The sequence below is a fragment of the Hippocampus comes genome, unplaced genomic scaffold (genome assembly GCF_001891065.2).
Source record: "Hippocampus comes isolate QL1 unplaced genomic scaffold, H_comes_QL1_v1.1 scaffold443, whole genome shotgun sequence".
In the NCBI taxonomy this organism is placed as follows: Eukaryota; Metazoa; Chordata; class Actinopteri; order Syngnathiformes; family Syngnathidae; genus Hippocampus; species Hippocampus comes.
The window spans coordinates 324,684-346,719 of record NW_017805111.1 but is presented as its reverse complement, the minus strand read 5'-3'; the positions used below and the strand labels follow the sequence as shown (position 1 = coordinate 346,719).

The 22,036-nt window shown below is 42.9% G+C and overlaps 1 protein-coding gene across 4 annotated transcripts; it reads right to left on the bottom strand.

Moving 5' to 3' along the window:
- Positions 1 to 1,787: 1,787 nt before the first annotated feature.
- Positions 1,788 to 21,130, bottom strand: ktn1 (kinectin 1). Of its 4 annotated transcripts, none has more exons than XM_019865475.1 (36): positions 20,835 to 21,130; positions 16,789 to 17,489; positions 16,306 to 16,455; positions 16,075 to 16,185; positions 15,860 to 15,990; positions 15,665 to 15,769; positions 14,836 to 14,976; positions 14,107 to 14,213; positions 13,859 to 14,003; positions 13,099 to 13,195; positions 12,823 to 13,007; positions 12,534 to 12,623; positions 12,405 to 12,442; positions 12,216 to 12,306; positions 12,065 to 12,133; positions 11,949 to 11,986; positions 11,738 to 11,828; positions 11,569 to 11,637; positions 11,254 to 11,291; positions 10,833 to 10,923; positions 10,235 to 10,347; positions 10,065 to 10,140; positions 9,944 to 9,984; positions 9,768 to 9,858; positions 9,043 to 9,129; positions 6,117 to 6,206; positions 5,962 to 6,039; positions 5,783 to 5,872; positions 5,617 to 5,709; positions 4,868 to 4,936; positions 4,708 to 4,791; positions 4,303 to 4,386; positions 3,481 to 3,564; positions 3,293 to 3,388; positions 2,633 to 2,737; positions 1,788 to 2,517 (listed from the first exon to the last, which is right to left on the bottom strand). In XM_019865475.1, the coding sequence occupies exons 2-36, from the start codon at positions 17,486 to 17,488 to the stop codon at positions 2,488 to 2,490; spliced, it is 3,798 nt and encodes a 1,265-aa protein (XP_019721034.1). In that variant the 5' UTR covers position 17,489; positions 20,835 to 21,130; the 3' UTR covers positions 1,788 to 2,487. The 4 variants fall into 4 exon arrangements, with proteins under 4 accessions (XP_019721034.1, XP_019721035.1, XP_019721036.1 ...); XM_019865476.1 differs by having other exon boundaries at positions 16,075 to 16,161; XM_019865477.1 differs by lacking the exon at positions 4,303 to 4,386.
- Positions 21,131 to 22,036: the final 906 nt, after the last annotated feature.

Here is a 22,036-nt window from a genome sequence, read left to right as displayed (position 1 = left end):
CAATGGTAGAGTGGTCGTTTCCCAGCGCAGAGGTTGATGGTTTGATCCCCGGCCATTGCGACCATGTCGAAGTGTCCTTGAGAAAGATGCTGAACCCCCAGTTGCTCCTGATGCTGCGTCGTCAGTAGGTGAAGTAGGTAACAATGTAAAGTGCTTTGAGTACCCGAGGTTGAAAAGTGCTACATAAGTGACAGGCCATTTACCGTTCAGTAACATGCCTCAAGCAAAATTCCCTCTCACTTGGGATGTGTGAAGTAGGACAACTGTGAGAATATGGTTTCATTGCAATTCTCTGAACTGAATGGATCATTTTGTGACTACATGTAATGAAAAAAAGTCGTTTGCCATGGAATGTTCAAATGCAGAGTCAGTAAGGATCCAGAGGCCAACTGTTCCTTCGAGAGTTTTCCATCAAGGCAAAAGATGATCTGCAATCAGCTGACTGTAGCATGACAATGTGGGGGAATGTAAGGAATGTGCTGATCCCATGTTGCATGCGCCCCTGGGCCGCCCACCCAGGCTAGTTAACACAACAGCACTGTTGTTGGTACATTTTTTGAAGGACTTGATTCTTTGAAGAAAAAAATTAAGTGCAGAAGAGAAATGAAACATTCCAAAGGAAAAAAAAACAAAAAAAAACAACCCAACAGACATGCCTCAAAGGTAGAACGCCCTGTTGAGGAGCAACACTGCTCCTTTACTGTGTCCTGATGTCTTTTTGTATTTAGATTACACACAATTTACCGTACAGTAGCTCATTAATTGTACTTAATAAGCTTTCCTGCCCTCAGCACCCAAACGACCTTTCATGTTGTCTATTTATGTTCTGAACTTTGAAAAAAAAAGCTGTTATGACCTTTGGCATCTGCCTAGCCATTGGTCCCAGGTTTAAATCTCAGCTCAGGCCCTCCCCTGCGGAGTTTGTTCATAAACTCAAATATGCATGGGGTTTCTCCCCCATTCCCCAAAACAGATTAGGTTTACTGAGGTCTCATTGTCCATAGGTGTGAAATGTTCGTTTGTGTACTGTACCCTGAAATTGGCTGCTGACCAATCTCGTGTGTTCCCTGCCTCTTGCCCCAAGTCAGTTGGGATTGGTGCCTACTCATCCGTTTGTAATGAAGACTCGCCCTATAGAATATGGCGGGTGATATCGTCATAGGTCTTCTAGTGTTTGCATGTTCTCCTCATGATTGGGGTTTTTGTTCCTCATCATTCCAAAAACAAAAAACATTCCTCTTAACTGTCGGTGTTAATGTGGGTGTGACAACACCCTATTGTTGAGCCACCACAGGGACACCCACAATGCATAAAAAGGGTTGACTCCACCCCGAAAATTTAGGACTGAAGACTTTTGGATGAAAGTGAAAGGTCCAACAAACAAGAACCAGTCTAGTTGCCTCGATTCAAAGTTTGTGGATTAGCATGACCCGGATGACTGAGAATCTACACATGAAGAGTCAATGTTTGTATATATCTTGTGATCGGCGTGTGACCAGTTCAGGGTGCACGCCGTCTTTTGCCGAAGTCAGTTGGGATAAGCTCATCTGAGTCCTGAATGAGTACAGGTGTGATTGAAAATGGATAGACGTGCTGATATTTTCCAGCATGTGAAACTTTCAACTTGTCTTAACATTGACCAATAGAACACCCATTTATTGGACAGAGGGGCGTCACATTCAATTTGACATTGACTCTGGTTTTGAACTCAAATGCATTCACGGATATGTGGTGACCCCTTGTGTCAGGAAAGATTAAGTGCAATGGGAGCAAGGCAGCATAACACCGATTTATCAAGCATCCCTTTTATTAACATCACTTGTTACAAAAAGAACAAACTCTTCAGTGTTAATGAACTCAGCCAACAATATAGCAAGTGTTGATTACTAATATGGGACACTCTCTCCTCGAGTCCTTACAGTAGAATTAAAACCTGTACACTGTTGACCTTGTCTTCTCTTTCAGCGTTTTAGTCTCCTGCATCTCTCCATAACACATATGCAGTGACTGATATACTTCTCAATCTACCTCCAAATGAGTAAAGACTCACATCAAGGTGCATTTATGTGTTCTAAGAGTCTAATGATACACAGCTGGTGGGGAAGGAAACAGATCATGAAATACAGAACTCAGTACATTAAAACAATACGTATTTTTTAATTTAAGGAAAACAAGTGATAAAAAAATTTTAGTTGGGGTTTCTCTTACCAGTGCCCTGTTGACGTGTGTGACATGTAACCAACTCAGTATTCAAAAAGACTGAATTTAAACAATACAGATTGAGTAGATAATCCTTGATGGAACAAGATTATGATACAAATTAAGCTGTGATGCTGCTGCTGTAGAGGAATGTGGTTGAGTGGGGTCTTAGTGACGGTGGAGTGTTTGGTATTAACAGTAAACCTCAGCCTGTTCCCTTGTTTGACAGCGGATGTAGTGATGTATGTGTCGTGCGGTCCGGATGGCTGCATGTCCGTCTTTTGCGTGCTATACCTTCAACACATCTTTGTCAGCCTCCTAGAAAAGCCCAAATATACATTTACAAGTCAGCAACCTGAGAACATTGCAAGTGATTTCAAGTGCCATGTTAAATGATAACCAGAAATCAACAAAGCAAAGGAAGGGATCTTACCGCATCCTTGGTGAGTTGTCGGCTGACACCTCGTAGCAGCTGCTGCAGTTCCTGGACTGTTTGGTTAAGTCCTGCCGTCATCTTTTCATTTCTGTCAAGCTCTTCCTGATGGACAAAAATGTGATGGTTTAGAATTGAAATTCCCAAGTAATTGTGAGTGAAGTATCGAAAGTGGACTGCCACAAAGGTCATACAATTTGGAATTTTCAGGTAACTTAGGTTATGCATGATTGCATGCAAGACATCAATCATAACGTTGATACCAAGTTGAGCTTTTTCTTTGTCTTTTTGGCAACACCTATTTTAAAAGGACTGCCATCATGTACCATTCGACACACCTGTGTCATGTGTTGAATGTTTTGTTTATATGTCTTTTTATCATGAACAATGACATACTTTTTAACACTCTAAAGAAAGTTCAAAAGCGAGACTGGTAAGGTGCATAAATCACCTGTCACTGTAAAACTTTATACCTATTACCATTGGTTAATTTATTTTAACACCTGTATGATTTTTAAGACGATAAATTTTCCTGTATGGTGAATAAAGGTTTTATAAATGTGTCAAATTGACCCTGGAATAGACTGCCATTATTTTCTATTGAAAAACCAAATGACATGAACTTTGGTTTCCCACTATCCACGGAAAACACCAACTTACTCTCTGTGAGGACAAACTGCTGTTCTCTATCAGGCCATCAGCATTGTCTGTCACTTTGGAAAGCTCCCCTTGGATCAGGTCCAAAGACTGCTGGGCCTGCAGTGCAAAATAAAAAGATCCAAAGGTCAACAAAAAAAGCTCGTAGTTTAACAGACCATAATCCAAGACAGTCTTTTGATCATTCTTACCTTGTAGAGATCACCTGCAACCTGCTGCCTCTCATTCTCTTCTGCCTCCAATTTGGATAGGGTCTCTGTGAGCTGAGTTTTCAGCTGCAAGTTAAAAAAAAACAAAAAAAAAAACAGTCAGCTCAGTTATGTTACCAATGTAACATAAACCAGAAAGGGAGCATTTTTAATGGCACTTCAATCGAGGCCACATATTACTTCAAACTTGCAAAGTTGGTGCTAACATCATTAACTTGCTGTAATTGCAGTTTATCAGCTGCACTGACAATGACGTGTAGGACATTTAAATAAGATACCATTAAAATGCTCAAACTCATTTCCAAAACTACTATATTTATAATATTCACCAACAAGCCATTTTTATGACTACTACCAAAACTAAATGAGGTTACAGTTCTCATGTGCTGTGAGTGCTTTGTACTTGGCTTGATTGAAAACAACCGGCAATAATGGCAGGATAATCAATAAAGCCAATGAGAGAAATGAGAATGGGATGATAGTGTGCATCTTAATTGTGAAGGGAATGAGTAATCCCGATATTAGGCGCCAGACCAGTACAAGATGAGACACCTAGATGGCTTTGAAAGGGAAGAGTTAGTTTTAAAAGGGATTAATTAATTGTGAGTCACCATTCATAGCCCCTCCTTTGAAAGGCAGCAACATTTACGTCCCCAATAGAAAACAGGACGCTGCCAAAATGAACACTGTCATGCAAAGTAAGCAAGATAGCGAGGTTGTGAATGATGACCTATGGAACCTGGCCCGAGTGCGACAGGGGAAGGTTTAAAAGGATCTCTAGCTGGACGGGCGTGTAACTCTTACCAAATTCAGCTCCTCATTCTGCCTGATGGCTTCTGTATATGAGCCATCAAGTCTGGTCTGCAATTCAGTCAACAGATCTTTGAGCTGAAATTAAGTTTGAGAGGATGTGTTTACGGAGTCCTAAAAACAGTCCAGACAGTGGTGTGATGTGGTCTGCCTAAAAAGGCACCTATAATAGATTGTGGTGCACTGAGGACGAATTTGATCACTGTCAAATGGGTCTCTAAACTTAAGTCAAGTAGGACTTGCGGTTCAAAAATACTTGGACATGAGTTTGTGCGAGGTTTCAAATGACAGCCATCAAAAATTAACCCCCCCCCCTCATCAACATGAAACGAAACCATCGCACATCCTTTAGCAAACAAATGAATTCTATGGTCCACACGACTCAGCCCTTTTGCTTACCTCTCGGACCTCTGTCACATACGTGGCGCTCTCACGCTCTGCCCTCTCCAACTCTGATTCCAAGTGCTGCTTTTCTCTTCGCAACTAGAGATTGAAAAACAATTTTAACAATGGCTGTGTCAAGAACATGAAGTCGTAACAGTACTTCAAAGGGACTGACATTTTCCAACTCCCCTCCTTCGCTTAGTCTCTCAATCTCCTGCTCCAGAGTTGTGACTTTCTGGCTCATCTAAGGTAAGAGAAATAATTATCAACACATAGGAAAAAAGTGTTGGTGCCACTCTGTTACGAAAAAAAAAACCCAATAAAATAATTGTGAAAAATGCCAGTCAAACTTTGTGATGATTTGCTTACAACAATGGTCTTTGATTGTTTCCCAAGAAGTCCGCTTTGGCTGACAACAACATAATTGGCAACAGCTAGTGCACTCTGACACGGATGTATCTTGACCGCACTGTTAATTTTGAATTTCTTTGGAGATTGTTCTCGGCTCTTAGATTGCCAGTCATACTACAGTATACCTCTCCAAGTTGTAATCCAATTTCCTTTTGCTGACATATCCACGGAGAGTGGATTCAGTCCCGTGGACATTAAATTTCTGAATATGTACAACTGTCGTCACAGGAAAATCTAGCTGTTTGGAGATGGCTTCACAACCTTTACCTTCAACATGCTTGTTGATATTTTTCTTTCTAATTTTCGGAGACAACTCACTCCTTTGCTTTCTGAGGTGCAGTGCTCACCATGTCACCAAATAGCACTGTGGAAATCAAAATTACAATTGCGTTTTTTTTTTTGGGTGGGGGGGGTCCAAATTTGATTACTTTCCATAATCGTTCAGCCCAAGCGTGTAGACAATATTTGAAAGACTGGGTGAAGCTGAGTCTCCAGCTAACCAAGGAAACACACCTCTCTCAGCTCCACCTGCGATATCTCCACCTTCACCTTCCATCTTGACTCTTCTTGCTCCACACTGCTCTGGAGGCGCTGCAGGATTCCCTCCTGTGGACAGAGCAGGAACAACATTTGAGCCCGGCAGCATTAACATGAGAAAAAAACTAAAATGTTAATTTACCGTTTCTGCCAAAACTTTCTTGTATGTCTCACAGTCAACTTGTAATATCCTTTGGGCTTCCTCAGCTTCTTTCAGCTTCTCAGCCATTTTCTGCCAGGATAAAAAATACAACAACAACAACAATGTGGCACTTGTGCATGTTAGAATAGCTCAGGATTATCACTTTTTTGGACATGTACCTCGGGATATTCTGATACATTGGTAGATTGTGCAGCTGTGACATTTTTCTCAAAACTGCAGAGCCACTCCTGATGATTCTAGAAGAAGAAAGAACTTGTGGTGTCACAATAGCAGGAAGAGGAGTTGATAAGAGGGCTGTCATAAAGGGCCATACTTGTTCGTTGGGCAGAGGCACATGGGGCAAAAGTCTGTGCAGGAAATTGCGACACTCAGCCTCGGACAACGCCAGTGTCGCTTGGTTGTCCTACAAGGTCATTAAAGGGGGAGAGATGGAAAAAGACAGAAAAGTAGAAACGTTTTGAGCATAGTTTGTCTTGAGGCTCACAATCATCTTACGACTCCCCTCGTTGCCCTTACACCATTGCAAGAATTCAAACGCAAAACGAATGAAAAACACTTGGAATTGAACAAACTATATGCTTTTCTCAGTCGAAATACTGTGGGTTCTGAAATATTGGATTTATAAGATCACTGAAAGGAAAATAAAGACAATAATCCATGGTATTTCCTTCTGTAGTCCAATTGAACTTCTTCAAATTCACTAGAATTGTGGGCTATGATATACTAACCAGCATTTGCCGTAGTCAGACCTAAGACAAGCTGAGCGTTTCTGGCAGCGCGTTTCCACATGTAATGCAGTTTGCGCGTTCAGGCGCGAAAGCTTGCCGGCCGGCAAGGAAAAAGTGAGTCGAAAATTCTGCAGCTTTGCCCATTTTGCAAAGATTTGCGATTCTGACCTTTTCGTGGCCTCGCGTCGCCGACAGCCAATTGGCATCGAGAATGTACTTACTGCGTCACACAACGCAGCAAAACAAGCATCAACAGACACACACACACCGTGGTGAAAACAATGTAGGACAATGTCATTGCAGTCTTCGGGCACCGAGGAGAACACAGCCAGATTCATATACCATCCAGGACCAAGCCAAAAAGGAGCAGGTTTGGAGAATGAGGAGTGTGGAAGTTAGCGGATTGATTTGTTTACAGCCGTTGAAGTGTCAACTCAGACAGCATTTTGCAGCTCAGGTAACACAACCACAGTGATGTTCAACTTTTTTTTTCTCTTCGGTCAGGAGAGGGAGGAGCCCCTCCCTCTTCTCCACTCAAATTAACCGGAACAAAAGCACGCGAGATACACTGGCCGATGCGTCATGTTCAGTCTGAACCGAACCAAAGCGCTCTTTTTATTACCTCTAAAAGTTTCTCAAACGCGTACTTGAACTGAAGAATAGAAAGACTTCCAATCAACCACGAACAACAAACCAGCATCATGCACTACTCAGGCCTAAAAAGATATACAAGCAATGACAGTGTGAAGCAGCTGCAAAGGTTCACCCTAGCTGCAGGTTGTCTGCCGTATGCATCTACTGAGGTGGCACAGGAGCAATGGCAATGTCAGTGGTTTGGCACATGACCTTCCTTGCTATAAAGGGAGTGGTGGCAAAAATATCCACACATTACTTAAACTCTAAACAAGATACTGTATATCCAGCCCACTCTGTCTTCTAAGGAGAGTGACCACACTTTCTGGACACTTTCTTAGGTACACCAGCACAATCTTATGAGATCCACATTAGGGTGACAGCAAATCTATCTTCATGAAGATAATTTAGATTACCTGTTAGGAATTACAGTAAATGTTTATTGTTGTCGTGGTCTAGATTGTAGCAGTTTAGGATTGCACTTCATACCGCGAAGGGGTTTTTATTATTTGGAACAATTAGTCATTGGCAAAAATTATTTTTTTCACACTTATTTTATGCTATGGCAGCTCATGTTATAATGTTGCTTATCATGTATGGACCCATTCCTGGATGGTGGGGAGAGGGCAGTATGCACTTTTTTTTCACACTTATTTTATGCTATGGCAGCTCATTTTATAATGTTGCTTATAATAGCCCCTTTACTGTATATCGTCCTGCAGGCCTATTCATCCATGCACTTTCACTACTTTAATCTTAAACACTTTTCTTTTGGTCAAATACAAATTGAACTTGTAAATATCAATTTATGATATTTATCTAGTAGTCACGACTACTAGATAAATACCGTTGTGTGTCTTGGACCGGGCGAGATGTCACACGACAAGTCCATCCCTGACCAGACCCTGTGCAGTCGCCATGTGCTTTCATCAAGGTTCGGCTTCTATTTTGGGGGGGGCAGTATGGACCCAATCCTGGATGGTGGGGAGAGGGCAGTATGCATCGTCTATTCTCCAAAAGAACTTGAGGTAACAAATTTGCTCAGAGGCCACATTTGCCAATCAGCTACTACCTTTGCAGTTATCAAAGGTAACATGAGTTGAACAAATGAGGAAATACAGTATTGGAAAGCATGTATTTCAAGGTACTTTTTAGATCCTGTATACCAGATTGTGATTGTGTGCACCATGTCCAGTCTCTTGTCATAAGTAGGAGGGAATTGTCTTCCTACTGGTCAATGCCAAAGAACGTCACAATACGGAAACGATTCTGACATGCCAGACTTTTACCGTTGTGGAGTGTGTCACACTACATGGGCTACAATGTGTAAGACAACGCAAAATGGATTACTTCAATTTCCTATGTACAAAAATGTTTTCATACCGAAACAATCGATGAATACTGACAAACCTACCATGGCAGAAAAACTGCATGTAATCAAAGTGAATATGTGGACAGGACGGATGGAACAAGAACATGCTCGAAATGAGACAAAAGGACAAATACACGAGCAAGCAAAAGGAAGCAATGAATCACAATGTCTGCACACTCAACGGCCTGAGCTTTGTGCCAAGAAGTACATTTTCAGTTTGGTCGAGGTTCAAAGGACTCAATAGGTGAGCAAAATCTGACATTGATGAAGAAATAGTAATTCATTCAAGATGAGTAGCACGGCTTCACAACTCGCCATAGATCCAATTGGCAACTCAAAGCCAAACAATGCGTGAGAGGAAAAAGGCAAGCTAAATGAGTATGCAGCTTTGTTACAGTTGGTGGGAAACATTCCATTGAATCAGTCATGGCAGAACAAAAAGCAATTTGGGGGGATGCATCAGATTGGAGCTACAGAGTGAAGTAGGCTGAGATTGGATGTCGAACCTTCAAAGCTTTGTTGAGTTTTCCTTGAAGCATGGATTCGGTGGCTGACAGAGCTTCCATTGCACTCCAGTTTTTCTCCCGGAGCTCCTGTTTTGGTCAGTTCCAAAGAGATACTACGTTCAGTTGAGCCTCAGGGAAAAGCCATTCAGTGAGCTTCAAACACACCGTGGATATAAGAGCACCCCGATGCATTTCCGATTTTAATGGTAAATGGAATCATTTCAGCTGTGCCCCTACCTAGGATCTCAACCTCACGCTGGGTGTGGGTGAAATCAGAAGTAAAAATTAACCTGGTTCAGGGAGTAGTTCACACTATGAATAAAAAATTCCTATACTATAAAATATTTGAACCTTTTTTCCTCCCCTTGAAAGGTCCAAATGTGTGCGCTTTTTTTAACCAAAGCAATGATCCGAAAATCTCTGAATCAGCTAACAGGAATCGTCCTGGCCAATGGTGTGCATAACAAGAGCAGGCTGGAAGCCTTGCTATGCAATGTGCACCTCAAGCAATCTTCACTGATGCGTGCCACCGTACCGGTAAAGAATACCAAAGGATTGCAGTTTGGGGGGGGAGGAAGCAAGCAAATTACACCAAGGAATGGTGCCAGCAGGGGGCGACAGATGTGTGCGGTGTGCACCTCCACAGTAGGGCTGGATGCAGGGAACCACAACAGGGACAGACGTCTCACAGATCAGTGTTTGTAGTTCTTAGCAGGAAAACCTACATTGTTTTTCTTTCTGTGAAGCTCCAGAGTTTCCTTCAGCTCACATAGCTCACTCTGCAGTCCTGTAACTTGCTTCTCTTTCTCGGTCAACCTGTGAGCCATAGCAACCGGCCATGTGTGATGACTTTACAGCATTAAGTTAAAAAAAATTTGAGTGAGCACAAAAGCCAACTCACGCGGTTAGGAGCTCTGGGCTTGGTACTGCACTAACAGCTTGCTGAAAGGAAGAGGTGTGGTGAAAGATCAAGCCTGCGTTTTTCTGGTTAATTACAGAAAATTCACTCTTGACTCACTCACCTGTTGCTGTGCCTGCTCCAACTTCTCTCTCATCTCAGTCTGTAAGTGCTGGATCTCGTGGTCTTTCACAGCGAGCCTGTAGACAAGATGACAATCATGTTTATAGAGGTCTGATTGGTCAGCGCTCCCCACAAATGCGAATGTCACTGCGTATAGGAAGGTTTGCTTACTGAGCTTGGAGTACTTGGAGCTGCGTATACAATCTGGTGAGTTCTTCTGATGGCTCCTTTTGTCTCAGCTGCTCCATCGCTACCTGCAGAGCAGCAAACTGCTGCTCCAGAGCCTATGAGACAAAACTGGCTTCAGAAAAGAGCTCTACCTGGGAAAATATTTGGGCGGTTACTAACAAACTCTTTTAGAATAAATTATGTTATTGGCTACTCCGGTAATGTTCCCATCTTCAAGCGACCCCAGATTTTTGTCTTTTTTTAAATTTATTTAAGTTTAAAGCAACTCTAAAGCTTTATTATCTTTGAGTACAAGTCCAAGGAATTCCTCACTGATTGAGAAACTGAGTGTGTCTTCAACAAATGTCCGTGCAAAACACAGAAGTCGCCAAATATAGTTTGGGGCATCGCAAATTTGATTTTGAAATGATTTATTATATTTTCGAGACAGAAACCATTGTGGAATGCAATTTTTGTGGGCATTTTAATGAGTAAACAGATTCTTTTTCCCAGGCGTAGAAAATAACTGCAACTGGGACACGAGGGACAATATTAGTCTACAAAAATACATTTGAGTAATAAAGCAGATAAAAATTCACACCTCAGCAGCCTGTGCTTTGGCTGAGTAGCTGTCTTGTGCTGCCTGCAGACTGTCCTCCATTGATTTCACCTTCAAATCCCTCTCCTGGATCCTATAAATTCATTCATTTATATGACATTTACGTTAAAAGATGCAATGCAAATTTAATAAACAAACAAAATACATTTGCACACTCAAGCAAGCGAGTAAACTCTTTTTGGGCGATCACATTGTCAGAGCGCAAGCAGTCAAAATGACTGGTGTGGTAGGTCTAATAATTTCAAAATCCTGTTAGTCGAACTGTTAATAGGGGTTAAAAATTAAATTTGCTCTAACACAGAATCAACTAAGCAAGCTGCCAGTGCCACAATTTTCAGGACACTGCATATGAAATACTGCACACAAAGCCAACCACATAACACACACAAAAAAAAAGTCTTACTTGCTATGTAGTTCTTGCACAATTGACTCTGATGATATCTGCAATTAAGGGAGATGAACATTACTTGATCAGAAAAAGGAGGGGAAAACAAGTAGCAAGGCAGGTAAAAATGTCTTCATTTGCGTTGCAATTTTTACATGCATGTCCTATAAAATTATTTATTCGAGGAAGATTAGCATCCCCCATAAAACATTTTTCCCTATAATATTAAAACTTTTGTCTCATAATTTTGTAATTTTTTTCCCCCTTCAGTCTGGCCCATATTCTTCTACTTCTGCCCCTTGCTGATTAATCAGTTACATATTTACGACTCACCTGATCAGCCAGCTTTCCCTGAAGTACCACCAATTTTTGCTTCAGTGCCTCATTCTCCTCTCTCACGGTCTGATTTAGTGAAAGAGAAATAAAACAGTCAATGTAACTCAGAACCTCTTATGCCACTGTCAGTCAAATGTGATTTTGGCAGGGGAAAAGTAAGTGACACCTTTAGTTCCTCTTCCTTGTTGGCCACTTCAATGAGCCCCTTCTCCAGTAGGCTCTCGACAGTTTTCATGTTCTCCTCTTTTTCCTGGACACTGGAAGGAGATAGAGAGAGGTGTGTTAAAGGGAACTCTATGAAGTTATCATTTGACGACAAAGCATGGTCATAGTTTCATAATTAGTTTTCCAGCAGGTAGGTTTTTATTTGTACACACCTCCTTTGGATCTGGTCGAAAGCCAGCAGGGAGGCAGTCTGCATGGGTAGAACGTCAAAGGAAAGATGGTGTGGGTCAAACACGGGAACACTGACAAACACAATTAAGGTACACACCTGATCAGCAATCTGTGCCCGCAGACTCTGAATCTCTGCCTTCAGCGAGATGTTGTCATTGTGCAAGGCCTGTGCAGTATAATTCAAACAATATGAAATTGGGTGACTAATGACAAATAAGAGTGCAAGGTTTCCGTAAGTGCTGCTAGACCTGCATGTTAGTTTCTCTACTGGCTCCACTGCTCCGTTCAGCATTCAAAGAATCCTCCAGGCTCTTTCTCTGCAACTCCTTATCAGCCAGTCTGGATGAAATGGGGAAGTACATGGATATATGAGCCCGCATTGAGGAAATACATTGAATACAACTAAATCTGCCAAAGTAAGAGCAACATGGTCTCACAGCTTTTGTAGCTCCTCAATATGGGAGACGTGACTGGCCTAAATTGTGAAAAGACAAAAATCTCATTAGCCTAATTACACTCTCAGCTATAGATAACTATGATGGGCTAAAGTACAAGTGAGCTTTTACCTGTGTTGAGATCTGGGCATGCAGGTTCTCATTTTGTGCTTGCAGTGTTTCCTTTTGGGCCTGAAGACCTTTGTTTTCATTCATGAGCTCCTGTGGAAGACATTGCTATGAAAAGGCAACCGTCCGTTGTGCACTGTAATCACGTAATCAACACGGGGGAACGCAAGACTGCATTAGTAGGGAAGACTTTATATGCACATTTAATACAACTAACTTTGTCAATAAGAGAGTCAATCTCCTTCACCAGGCTAGATTTTCTTCTTTCAAAGCTTGATTTTGGGTGACTCACCTGGGCGCGAGCCTGCATGGAATCATCAGGGATACTGTGCTGGGACACCTCCAGCAGCTCCATCAGTCTCTGCTCCAGTCTCTCCTTAGAGACCATGGCTTCAGTCAGGCTGCTATGCAGGGTCTGAAGCTCTTTATTCTTATTATTCATCTCATTCTCCGCTGTCAACAGCTGACTGTGAAGTTCTGCACCCACCCCGCACGAACCACATTAGTAATTTTTTATGTGCCTTAAACTTTCTGAAGTATGCCTGATGTGAGCGACATGACTTATCACCTTGCTTTGAGGCTTGAAGTTTTTCTCGCTCAGCATTGACACTATGGAGGAAGTTTTGCAGTTCCTCCCAGCGTCGCTTAGCATCTTGTAGTTGGGCCTGATGATTTAAAAAAAAAAGAAAGAAAGAAAGAAAAAAGTTCCATAATTTAAAGAGAAAACAATGACAGATTGGAATAAATATCTCAGAAATGATTGTATTTATTTAACACGAGAGAGCTTAATGTCCCAATACTCCAACACATTAACATTCCATTATCTTTGTATTGTCCAATGATGAGAAATCCATTCGGAACGCTTGCTCTAACTTGTAGTTTCTTAGTCCATACTGAGCAATAGTGAAGGTAACACAGCATGACTGCAAAACACAGGAAAGGCTAGTCTACGTGTCAAACAGGATGTTGGTGTTATTACATGGACAAAACCATCTAACATCCCAGCGTCCAAAAGCAACAACCCTCCCTAAATGTGTTCTGGTTCCCACACCCTACCTCTGGAATTCCACTACAACCTCCTCCCATTCCCTCACCAATAAATCCACACCCATGAAAGACATACAATGCTTGGCGGTAAGCTGAGGAGCTTTGTGCTTTTGTGAGACAGACAAGGGGGGAAAAAGATAAACACACACACACACGCACCTATATATCCAGACAAGGGGGGAAAAAGATAAACACACACACACATACACGCACCTATATATTGCTATCCATCTCTCTCCACACACACGCGCGCGGGCAAGGTGCATCTTTTTTCAGCGTACCTCCAGCTGAGACACGTTCTGCTTGTAGCTGACCTCCAGTGACTTCCTCTGGTGCTCCTCCTGCTGCAGCTTGGCATTGTTGTCCGCCAACTCTATCATCAGCGCCGCATAATCAGAGCGCAGTTTGTTCATCTCGGCTGTATTCCTGTCAAGCAACACAAACAAGCGCACATGGCACAAATTATATGAACATTTTATAGTTGCGATGTCATGGTTGAAGAGCTGAGTGGTTCTGGTACGGCACTCACTTGCTCTCCATTTGGTTGGTGGCTGTGCTGACTGCATCTCGCAGGATGCCATTTTCCTGCTGTAGGCGGGTTATTTGGCCTTCCAGCTGCTCCCTCACCTGCTGGAACTGCACAACGTGAAACATACATTTGATACTCCGAATAACTTCATCAATCTCATGTAGATAAATTGTATGTACAGCTCATAGCGTCACCGTGCCCATACTTGCGCGCTCGTTGCTGTGATAATGTGAGCAAACAACTTTAGTGTCATGGGGGGGAGGCAGCGGAACTGGATGTGTTGTGCCCTCTAAATATGACTGGCTGTGTCGTGTCCTCAAAATATGACTGCCCAGATTAAAAGCAACACAGAGTTAAGGAGTTGAGTGGTGAGTTTGAACCCTACTCACTATTGGGAACATAATTGGTAAAGTACTGATTTATTTTATCTAACATTTACAAAGAAACGTGTGAGCTAATTTGCCCCTAAGAGCTTCAACACGTAGCAGTGCAGCCCTGAAGTTGGTCACCAGAGAGATGGGGGTCGCATTGCACATTTAACTTCCGTCAACATTTTTCCTTTCGCTCTCAATTCTGCTTTTGATAAATTTAACAGTTTACTAGTAACAGTTTTGAAATATATATATATATATATATCACTCTTGAGTCCTGATTGTAATAACCGCAGTAATAGGACAACCTGGAAATGAATTCCTTGTTTTAATGGCTTCATAAATGTCACACAACCACCTTGATTTGCATGGTCTGGAGCTCCTGGTAGCTTCCTTGTGCTTTGGCCTGCATGCTGCTCAGTTCTTTCTCCAGTGCTGAACACTGCTCTCGCAGTATGGATTCCACCCGACCCGTCTTCTGCTTCGAAACCTGGAGCTCCTGAAGCACAGTGCCAAGACAGCAAGAAATTAACAGCTAGAACCAAGTATATCAATCTCGGTGTTTTCTTGTGTGTGTGTACCATAATATTAAAGTAATGTAAGGAATATTTTATTACTTTTCGATTACTCCATACCAAATGCTTTCAACCCCCCCACCCCCAAATTTTATAATTTCTACCTTTTTACATATTTGTCTATTCTTTTTTGTCTCATGGCAGTTTAATATCCAAAGCACAAAAGTTGGGAGGCAGAAATGCTAACCACTTGTGCAAAATGCCGCAGAGATGGCTAGATTGAAGGCCATGACAAACAATGGCTGTTTTCGAACTATCCCCGAAGGCAACAGAGATCCAGAGAGATTCATCTCATGAGGGGAATTAGTCAAACCTTTCCTCGTGACTAAGAGGACAAAGAGGAGTTGGCTTCAATCCTGCCCCCAAGCATACAATTTTGACACGGTATATTACGTCCACCGCGAAAAAAAAATCACTAGTATACACGAAAAAAAAAACAGTGACGGTACCGAATCGTTTTTGCCAGCTAAAACTGCTCGGTTTTGGTACTTGCTAGTTGGTGCAACACTATCAACACCACGGTTGCTTTTCACAAATGAGTTTCACAGGTGTAAGAATACAAATTATTATCCATGATGGGTGTTCTAAGAGATGGAGCATGGGGATGTGAACCTGGCTGAGTTGTTTGACTTTATCCTTTGCAATGGATGCCTCCTCTTGAAATGTGGTGAGGAGACGCCCTTGTTCCTGAATAGCTGGATCAGATTTAGCAACGGACTAGTTGGGGAAACACAGCATGAAAAGAACTTCAGTCAGATTTCCCTCGCATTTTGATACTTCAAATCCAGCATTTGTTGATTGTCTCACTTTGTGCCAGGCATCGACGGCACTTGGGCTCTTCTCTTGGAGGACAGCAATCAAACTGGCAGCCTCAGCTTCAGACAGGGTGATCGAGGACAGACCTGAAAGCAGCTCCTTGAGCTTCACCTCCTTGTTCTCTGCAAATCCATCAGATAAAAATAAACAATATATGCAGTAGTTATACACCTTAGCTTGTAAAGTTTGTTTTTTCCCGCTCCAACCTTTGTCCGTCTCATTCTTCTGTTTCTTTCCTTTAGATGGTACATCATTGTTGTGTGCAGTCTGGTGGTTGGTAGAAGCTCCTGAGTCTGTCAGAACATGGGACTCCTCAACTGAGTGGACGGGGGAAAAAAAAAGAAAAAAAAAAACCGACATTGACTACAATCTTCAGAACTCAGTATGGGCACTTGATAACAAGACACTTTTGCGCATAGTAAGTGCATCATCAGTACCGGGGTCGATCTTCTGTCTCTTGCTGCTCTTCTTTCCACTGGGAGCACTTGGAGTTGCATTGGAGAGAACTTTGGATTCAGCCACATGAGGAGCTTCCTGCTTAACTGATGCCTGCTCTACTTTAATTAGCGCTGGATGCTGGTCATTCGCTGAAAAGGCATAGAATTGACTTGAAGGTAATTAGACGTAGACTATTTGAATTAAATCACAACATGATTACGTATGATTGGAATTCGAAGTCACTCTAAAGCCTTCAACAACCATTATAATTTGAATGAACTTCTGTGCGTGAATTTTGTTAATTGAGTGGGTGGGGAAAATGATTAAGTGCTTAACTTGTTGTGGGTATGTTGGAATGGCACATTGTTTATGTAACTGGTGCACGTTTGACCCATCGTAGTTCCCAGACCGTGGCCACAGTATTTTCAATAACGATAAAACCTTTTCTGCATCTGTGTGAAACTGCTCTTGTGGCAACCAACCTGCCTCCAACTTTTGCTTCTTTTTCTCCTTCTTCTTAGAAGTCTGTTGGGGGCTCTGACTCACAGCAGCTGCCTGGGTAACTTGAACCTGGACCTCAACCTGTGGAGAAGGTGGCCTGGGCTGTTTACTGTAAACTTGAGGTGGCTCTCGTTTGTGTCCCATCAGCTTGGAGTTGTTTACTTCTGTCTCTTCGGGTGGTGATGTTGCTGCAGCTGTGACGGCTGCTGCTGCAGTGGCGGCGGCAGCAGCAGCAGCCTTTGCAGCTTTCTTCTCCTTTTTCTTTCTCTCCCTCAAACTAGCAGAAGCCTCGGTTGATGCTGGAACTGGTACACATGTAGAAGGTGCTGGTGGAACAGGATCTGCTGCAGGCATGGGCACTGGTTCCTCAACCGACTCCAGGGTGGATCTGTGGGCACCATCAGCTGCCTCGAAGTCCCCCTGATCCTCTTCAGACTCTCCTCCGCCACCTCCTCCACCTGCCACACTTGCACTCTCCTTCTTCTTACTCTTCTTCTTTTCATTCTTCTTGCGAGCATCTGGCTTGGATGGCGGTAATGTGAGGTCACGTTTCTGCCGGGCCAGCACCTCATCGTAGGAGGTTTCCTTTGTGAAGAGCATGAAGAAGAGGAAGAGGAGGGCAACAACCAGTAATGGGACCAGGATGAGCAGGTACTGGGAGTCGTAGATATCCAGTGCCATTCTACATAAAAAAGAATACATATAGAATAACTGAAAATATATTGTGGTATATGGTAAACATGACATCAAATGGCCTATATCAGATGGAAGATTAGTTTCCATATCGCCCAGCACCGGTTGAAATTGCTGTTTTAGTAGCAGTTCCACCGCATGCAAGTGAGCCATTGCACTCATGCACCATTGTTTTTCAAGGCCCGTGGGCTTCCATTGTCATGCCGACTGGTAAGCAAGGGTGCTGTGATGAGGTGAATGCCAACTTGTTCTCGAAACAGCCTCAAAACTGAAGAGGAACACAGGATCCCATAAAGGCATGTCCACTCTTTGAAGCAGCACTTCATCGCAAAGGTGCAGAATTACACTGCGCAGCTTCAGAAATAGGATCTTAAAGAGATTTTACTCCTTGATGAATCAGGAGCCTGTGTAGTTATCTTACATCCACTCTAAGAACGGTAACTTGCATTTTAAATAAAATTGCTTGTTAATACATTTAGAACATCAAGTGTGACCACGGAAATGACAATTTCCTATAAGACACATGTTCTGATAATGGAACAAATAGGTAGTGAAAATCAGCCAAAAGGTTATTTGCAACTGGGTCGAGAAAGATTCTGCAATTACTTATGCTATATGTGACAATCACTGCACAAGTAGACAAAAGTAGTCAAAATGGTTAAATTGCTAAGAATGACATTACAGCAGACAACTGACAAATGTTGGGAGTTAAAAGCAGCAGTTAGAACAGTAAGGAAGCAAAAGAGCATTATCAGTAATATGCGATGGACCAAAGTGCAACATATGACAGGTTGTGGTGGGAAAATATTAACAGAATAATATAACTTTGGACCTACTACAATGGCTGCAAAGAGTAACTAATGGTTGATATAGAAATTAAGAGTTTGGCTGAATCCTATGTCTGCTTTAAGGTGAATAGGACTGTTTCCAACATCTTAACCAATTGGGACCAATCTTAATAGGCACTAATATGTATCTGAGCTTTTGAGATTGCTCATCGCCTCACCATCTGAAGTGACAAGACTTCAGAAAGCAGTGAAACATGCAATTTTATGTTGTTTTTCGTACTTGTTTATATCAACCTCAGATGCCCCTACATTAGTTAGAAGCAGGATTTGTTTGAAGCTGCAACAACAGGTAAACCTACAAACAAAAAGCTGTAAGTTATCCGTATCAGAACGGTTTGGAGAGGCAAGAAATTGTTGGTATCAGTGGAAAAAAAAAACTTATCGGGCATCTCTACGACAGCAGACCAATCAGTGGGAGCGCTCCAAACCAACACTTCAGGAGCAAGACTTGACATGTCATCAAACAATACCATGAGTCGGGAACAAGCAAGTGGTAAAAAAATAAGCAATACAAGAGAAAGCTCCTGTTTCACTTGAAGGTGGGTATGTTGCAGAAAAACAAAACAAAACAAAAACTGTGGCTTTAAATAAAATGTGGCCACTACATTTGTTCCAGGAAGCCTATGCATTTATGTTGCTACTGTCATATTAACAGTAGTAGTAGTGTTAGTAATAGAAGGCTTGTTGTTTTGCCTTCTCGGCAGCATGGGTATGCCAGCACTGTTTTTGATTGGGAGGAATGTCGGCGCCATTTGACTGTCGTTGCTGGACAGCTCCGGGGGCGCTTGTGTCTTGCGCCTATAATGGGCAGCATTTTCACAGCCCCGCTTTGTTCAGCGGAGAGATCGGTGCTGTTGAACGGTCTGCGGCTGGATGGATGCAAGGCTTGAGGAGCCGACGATGAGAAGGAGCGTTAGCGCAGAGCGCCGATGCGGATGTGGAACCGGGAGGCGCGGCTTTGGGGTGGGTAAAAGGACACTTTGATCCTCTCCTCTTTCATCTATAACTGCTTCAGACAACAAAGTGTATGCAGGAAAGTGGTGAAGATTGCACGACTGTCTGTGTCCAATGTGTTGTGTTGTGTTATTTTGACTTCAAGATGGCGCCGCGTGAGTGGCTGCCTTTCCAGCAGCTCCTATATTTTGTTGTTCTACTTCTTCCATTCATAACTTTGCTGCTGTGAATTGGGAATTTCTCCATTGCGAGACTAATAAAGGTTTTCTTATCTTATCTTATCTTGTGTTTGCATAATAGTCTATAATAATAAAGTGGTGTAATAGCAACTGCAGCAGTTTATTATTATTATTAACCAATGTTGGATTGCCTTCCGCATTGCTGTAACTTTCCTTTTCAGTTGCCTGAGTGGAGCTTTTCAAAAATTAAGCTGATTAAGACTTACCTTTGTTCGCCAATGGCACAAGAGTGCTCAAATGGCTTGGCGATCCTGAGTATCAATGATGAAAAGATTGCATAGCATTTGTCCTAATAGGGGATTTTGCATGCTACCCACTCCCCACCGCAAAAATGCAGAAGTGCTGCGCCGTAAAAAGGCACACTTGCACGTTCACTTTAGATATTTGTATGTACGTATTTGTTTTGAAACTCTTTATAATACTTATCCATAAAATTCAGGTTCATTTTCTTAAATTCAGCCTTTGACTGATAAGTTTGCAAATGGCATGTTGTGGTATGGTCATGTGACGCATTTGTGATGGGGAGAGGTGGGTGGGGTGGCTCTAAATAAAATTTAGCTTGGGTCTCAATTTGGTCATGGGCGGCAACATCGCAGGTATTTTAAGAATGACGTCCAACATGTCAGCCATCGAAAATGACTACTGGTGTGCCCAAAGAGCGTACCCATGAGTGCAATTCTACCTAAAGTGATAACACAAATGAATCTCAGCTGTTCCATCACAGACTCGAGCTCCTTATAGATTCGAACCGATGCAATCTCGCGAGCTAACTTCTGCCAAGCGTGATTGGCAGGAACACAGTGGCCAAATGGGCCGTGAAGGCCAATGGAACCCTCACGTCAGACTCGGCGACTCGATAGTTTCAAGTAGTTCGACGACCACGTTCACACTTTTTAAAGCTCATACGCAAGCACTGCGATGTGAAAGGCTCAGCTCACCAATGGCGTTGGAGGCTAACGTGCTAGCCAAGAGCACTAGCCGGCTTGCCCATGACTGACTGTAAGTGAAGTCTTGGGCCATCATAGTGACCGGCAAGGCGTTGACAAAGACGAAGACTTTCTCAGACATTAGGCGGACTGCATTTGTGGACAATGGGTTCGGCTCGGCCACTGTCTCAGCCTCGTCCTCCCCTCCTGAAATCTCTGACCCGGTGGTCTGCTCCCTTCTGCCGCTTCTGTGCTAAGGGCCGTTCCCAGGCCTAAGTAAACTAGCTTTGCTTTTGCCAAGCCCTGACACGCGACTCACATGCAATGAAATAAATACACGAACGTGAACGAATTCGTCGAAACTTACTTGTGGGTTGAATGGACTGTTGACTTAGTAGTGAAACGGCGTTGCTGTTGATGGGACTCCAGCAGCCTCCTCCTCACTTCCCAGAGCAGCCTGGCTAAGTTCAGATGCGCTCCGCTCACTACACGCAACACAGTCTTCCGTTCAATGGGCAGGTCAAACTCTTCAGGGGACGCTTGCTTTCATTCCGAGACGCACCGGACCGCGTCGCTGCGAATTCCTAACATTTTCAACAGACAGCACCGAGCGGCAGAGACACCTTGTGCTTTCAATCGTGTGAATGTCAACGTCAAGGAGGAGGTGTTGCATTATGTCGCCACAGATTCTTTATGACGTCTTTGTCAAAGTTTAAACAATGTCTATCCGTGTCCATGAAAATGAGAAAAACAAGCACAAATGTAATTGTGAAAACGTCTTTATTATGCGTGACCGGATAGTGATGTAACACTTCCTTCAGTTTTTATATACTGTACACCAGTGGCGGATGCTGGTCTGTCAGAGGGGAAGCTCAATGTTGGCCGACATCATAAAATGTGTCCGTTTATTTATACGTGAATTCTACTCTCCGTTCCTTTTCAAGAAAATGATCTGTGACCGTCATACCAACAAGGCGTCTTTTTCAGGGACTTAATTAGTGTCCTACAATTACAGGAACTACAATAAAACCCACCAGAAATAAAAGATTAATTTGTCGCTAGTTGTTTACAACAAAGAGTGTCGCTAAGATGATTAGGAGAAGTCTCCAGCTCAACTCAGAACAGAATGCGAATTGAAAAATTGCTCACACGGATGGCTACACTAAAAGGTCGGTGATTGGCTCATTTTGATGTCAATCAAACTGGCACACAGGCTCAGACAGATCATCCAATCTGATGCAGAAAAGCCTGGAGTCCGGTACCCTCCCACTGCCATCCAGTCCCAGAAACGCCGAGCGTCCGTGGGCGGGACAAAAAAAAAACAGCTTGTATCCAATGACTGTCTCCGTTCAACGCATTGGGACAACCTACCCTGAACTCTCGAGACGCTCGGCGTCCGGGCAGTAGACTCTCTGCGGACGCTCAGCGACCACCGTTTAAAGCACGGCAAAGCTACAGGAATGAATGAGAAGGGAGTCGCGTCGTAACCAGTAAGAAGAAGCTGATTCGGAACAAAAGTTGAGCACGTTGTAGCGCATATTTAGTCAATGACATGTACACACAATGAAA